The sequence below is a fragment of the Macadamia integrifolia genome, unplaced genomic scaffold, assembly GCF_013358625.1.
Source record: "Macadamia integrifolia cultivar HAES 741 unplaced genomic scaffold, SCU_Mint_v3 scaffold927, whole genome shotgun sequence".
NCBI classification, from domain to species: domain Eukaryota; kingdom Viridiplantae; phylum Streptophyta; class Magnoliopsida; order Proteales; family Proteaceae; genus Macadamia; species Macadamia integrifolia.
In genome coordinates, this window is record NW_024870583.1 from 218,179 (window position 1) to 222,442 (window position 4,264).

Here is a 4,264-nt window from a genome sequence, read left to right on the forward strand (position 1 = left end):
TATCATCAACAAAATTTTGTTGTGGCCAAGGAAGTTCAAAAATCCTCTACGGTGAGGCAGTTAGCGGCAGTAAGGATCCAACGACTGTGGTGCATGCCTGGATCCTCTCAGATGTTGAATCCTCACTGCCCCTCACTACTCACCTTGAGGATTTGAACCAAGCCAGGGGATGGTCTATCCTTAACAATCGAAATTGCTACATGAAACAACTATGTAAACTTCATAGTATGGTATTCCACTGTCTAAAAAAGATTTTAACATATTTCTATGATAAAAAATCACCTCACAACCAACATAAAAGAAAGACATGAGTCACAGGGATCTTGGCTTTGGAAAGCCCGTCAAATTTAGAAATAAAAAATTAATGAGATTATAATTGGATTTTATTAGATTGAAATCCAATGTTTAATGCAGATTAGTTCACATTTGGATATTTATTTCTAATTAAAAAAATATGATTAAGCAATTCATTTTAAAAATTCATTTTTGCCTTTATTGAACTGCGGAATTGCACGTTCTTCTTGACTTGATTATATAAATTGTATTATTCTGCTCCTTCTTATGCGTAATTGAAAATAATAATTAATAAAATGGTTGCATCATTATTAACGAAATGGTTTCATTATAAATACCCATTCATTGCTTCTGCTACTTCATCATCTTTCGTTCTTCTTTCAGATCATTATTCACAGTACTCAGCAAAGCAAAGGAAAAAGAAAGAGAAATGGGATCGGTCGGAGATATCTATGAAGCTCAGCATGCGGAGGGTCCAGCCACAGTGCTGGCCATTGCCACCGCAAATCCATCCAATATTAAGTTGCAAACTGAGTTCCCTGACTTCTACTTTAGAAGTACAGAGAGTGAGCATATGGTCAAGTTGAAAGAGAAGTTCCAACGAATTTGTAAGTACTGTCATTTTCTGTGAAATAATATATTCGTTATTTGGAAGAGCATATATACCCATAAATACTAAGGCATAATAATATGGTCCATGCTTACCAAGAGGTCTTGATGGAGCTTCTTGGTACCCCCTGAGCATTACCTCCCTCAACCCCCACTATAGAGAAGGTACCGATAAATAAAATAAAATAATGTGATCGAAAAAATTTTGCTGCTACGCGGGTGTTAGGAACTTTCCTACTACCTCGGCTCATAGTCAATGGAATAGAATAATTCACTTCTACTTTGGTTTCACAAATAGCCTCCTAGATTTTCGTATTTTTTCAAAATAGATGATCATAAATGATGCATGAATTCTTTCTATGATGCCATAAGGAGCTTTTTTTTTCTTTTCTCTTGGGGTGTGGTGGGATAGGTGTAATTTATTTATTTATTATTATTATTTTTTTTGGGGGGGGGGTGGTGGGGTTGGTATAGAACAATTGTGTATCTATAAGTCTTTTTCCGTCTAAATGATAAGCTTTTTGATGTTGTTGAAACAGGTGAAAGATCGACGATTAGAAAACGTCACATTTTCCTTACGGATGAAATGATAGCTAAGAATCCCCAAATCTATGACTCAGCGGCTGCATCACTTGACACACGCCAAGATATTATGGTGACTGAGGTACCTAAATTGGCCATGGAAGCCGCATCCAAAGCCATCAATGAGTGGGGACGTCCCAAATCAAAGATCACTCACATTGTTTTCACTACCATTTCTGGTGTTGATGCACCAGGTGTTGACTTTCAACTCATTAGACTTCTAGGCCTTAACCCGACTGTACGACGTGTGATGATGTATCATTTGGGCTGCTACGGTGGTGGCTCTGTGCTCCGTGTTGCCAAAGACCTTGCTGAGAATAACAAAGGTGCTCGTGTACTGGTTGTTTGCTCAGAGCTGAACTCTATTAGTGGCTTCAAGGGACCCGATGAGACAGACTTGCATACCCTACTAGGGTTGGGAATATTTGCAGATGGTGCAGCAGCTGTGATAGTTGGTGCAGACCCTGACACCTCAATAGAATGCCCATTGTTCCAACTCTTCTCAACAGGGACCCGGATTCTGCCAGACTCAGAAGAAATGGTTGCAGGCCACTTGCGTCAAGCGGGTCTTGCAATCAGCTTATCCAAAGACGTGGCCAAAACTATTGCTGGGAATCTTGGAAAGTGCTTGGAGGAATCATTCAACAAATTTGGCATTAATGATTGGAACTCCATTTTTTGGGTAAGTCACCCTGGTGGGCCTGCAATCTTAGACTTAATCGAAACGACACTTGGCTTGAAAGAAGACAAACTAAAGGCATCAAGGAAAGTGTTGAGTGAGTATGGTAACATGTCAAGCCCCACAGTTTTGTTCATTATGGATGAGATGCGGAAGAAGTCTATAGAGGAAGGGAAAGCCACAACTGGTGATGGGTTTGAGTGGGGTGTGTTACTAGGGTTTGGACCAGGTCTGACTGTGGAGACAATTGTGTTGCGTAGTGTTCCGACAGTTTCATCTCACTGAGTTAAAAATAGTGTGGCCTACAAAGACCTATTAGTGATCTCGTCCGCAAGTAAAGAAGAAGTGTCAGTTTCTAATTATAAATTAATGGTAACCATTTCATGCTTGATTTTCAATATACTCTGTACTCTAAATATGGGGTGTGGTTTGATTTCTCTAGAGCTCTATATTATGTACCTTTAAAGCTTTGGTATCCTTTCGAGATGTTTTTGTTGGGATCATCTGCAGTTTTAATGATATGCTTCTCAATTTGTTCAATAAAATTCTTTCTTAGGCTAGTGAAATGAGACTTGATAGCAATGTCAAAGTCAAGTAACGAACGATTTCTCCAACTTGCTTTGATCAATACCGAGTTTGATGGTTTACTTGTAACTGTTGCTCGGCTAATAGCGATGAGACATCCACATAGTTTGTGAGACGACTAGAATAAAATGTGGTTGATTTATTGTTATTCTTATGCTTTTTTTTTTTATTGAAAAATGAAATAACTTGATTATTATTTTATATTAAGAAAAGTCTTTTAGTAACCATTGTGGTTACAATTATTTGTTGTATCCGAATTTTTGTCCTTAATTATTTTTCTCATCTTCTGTTTGAATTGGGATTTATTGTAATTTTCCCTCCTTTTTTTCACATATCTCTAATCCATCAACTACATGAGAAGGGGAGAGAGGGGAAAGGGGATGCAGAGCTAATTCGTCATTAACATAATATATTTATGGCAAAAGTTCATATCTTTTGTATTCATAGATCGAAAATGAACCACAGTTGTACATGTCACCAATAGTGTTCTTTTAGTCAGAGAGTCAGCTATAATGTTGACTCCTTTGGAATAAAATTGAAAATAGAAACTTCAAAGTTAGAAGATGAGAAATGAATATCCTCTAAATAGATTGAATCTTCATAGGAGAGGAAGTAATTCCTATAAAATTATTCCTTTATTATCTGATTTAGTAATCAATCTCTCATAATCTTATGAGATCGACTCAATTAGAAACCGCTAAGAAAGGAACCACATTATTGTTGTTTTATGGTTGTCCTTATTGGTAACAGCGACCATGTCGTAGTCATGACGTGGCCAGTTTATGTGACATGGCCAGAAGTGGTGATGTGGCAATGTTCAGTATCTTCGATGAGATAATAGAGCTGCATGTGTGCATGGAGTATATTGATACATCAATGGTAGGTCGTGCGGGTTTTCAAGTAAAAACTAGTAAATTTGGCCTACTTACTCTTGGGGGTATTTTTGGTAGTGAAAATATAATTTTTGGAAGACAATTTCTTCATGAAAGAGTTACTGTAATTTATCCAGTCCAACGCTTATGATTTGGTCGCATTTCATTACTGTATGAAGAAGTTATGGCATCCGTTGTCAAAAGATGATTTTTGTTATAGTCAGGGATAGTTTTGACATTGAAGATGAATTTTTTGGAAGAAACTTTCTGAATATAACCTTGCAAAAAAAATTCAATCTTTCCAATGCACTTGGTTTTTGCGTTTCGATTTTGTACGAGGTAGTTGCAGCTTTGAAAAATTTTAAGGACATTATGGTCTTTTTGTATAGCTTATTCTGATGATCAGATCTTCCGGAATGTTGTGAGCGTCGAGTTATGGTCCCATTTTTATTTCGGCTCAATTGGAGTTCGTATGAGAAAGCTATTAAGGTTTCTGTGGAATTGGTCTGAAAAATCCAAACCAATTTGGAAAAAAAGCTCTCAGCCAGTGCAAGTTGTTTCGGAATTTATTTTAAAAGTTCAAGGGACTTTGTGCGATTTTTATAAAGTCAAGGCCTTGGGTGTTAGTAGCAAAAAGTGGGCT

The 4,264-nt window shown here is 37.2% G+C and overlaps 1 protein-coding gene across 1 annotated transcript; it reads left to right on the forward strand.

Annotated features, from left to right (window-relative positions):
- The first annotated feature begins 678 nt into the window (after positions 1-678).
- On the forward strand, positions 679-2,730 carry LOC122070445 (chalcone synthase 2-like). The gene is made up of 2 exons (XM_042634598.1): positions 679-902; positions 1,443-2,730. Exons 1-2 carry the CDS (start codon positions 725-727, stop codon positions 2,447-2,449), a joined length of 1,185 nt encoding a protein of 394 aa, XP_042490532.1. The 5' UTR covers positions 679-724; the 3' UTR covers positions 2,450-2,730.
- Positions 2,731-4,264: the final 1,534 nt, after the last annotated feature.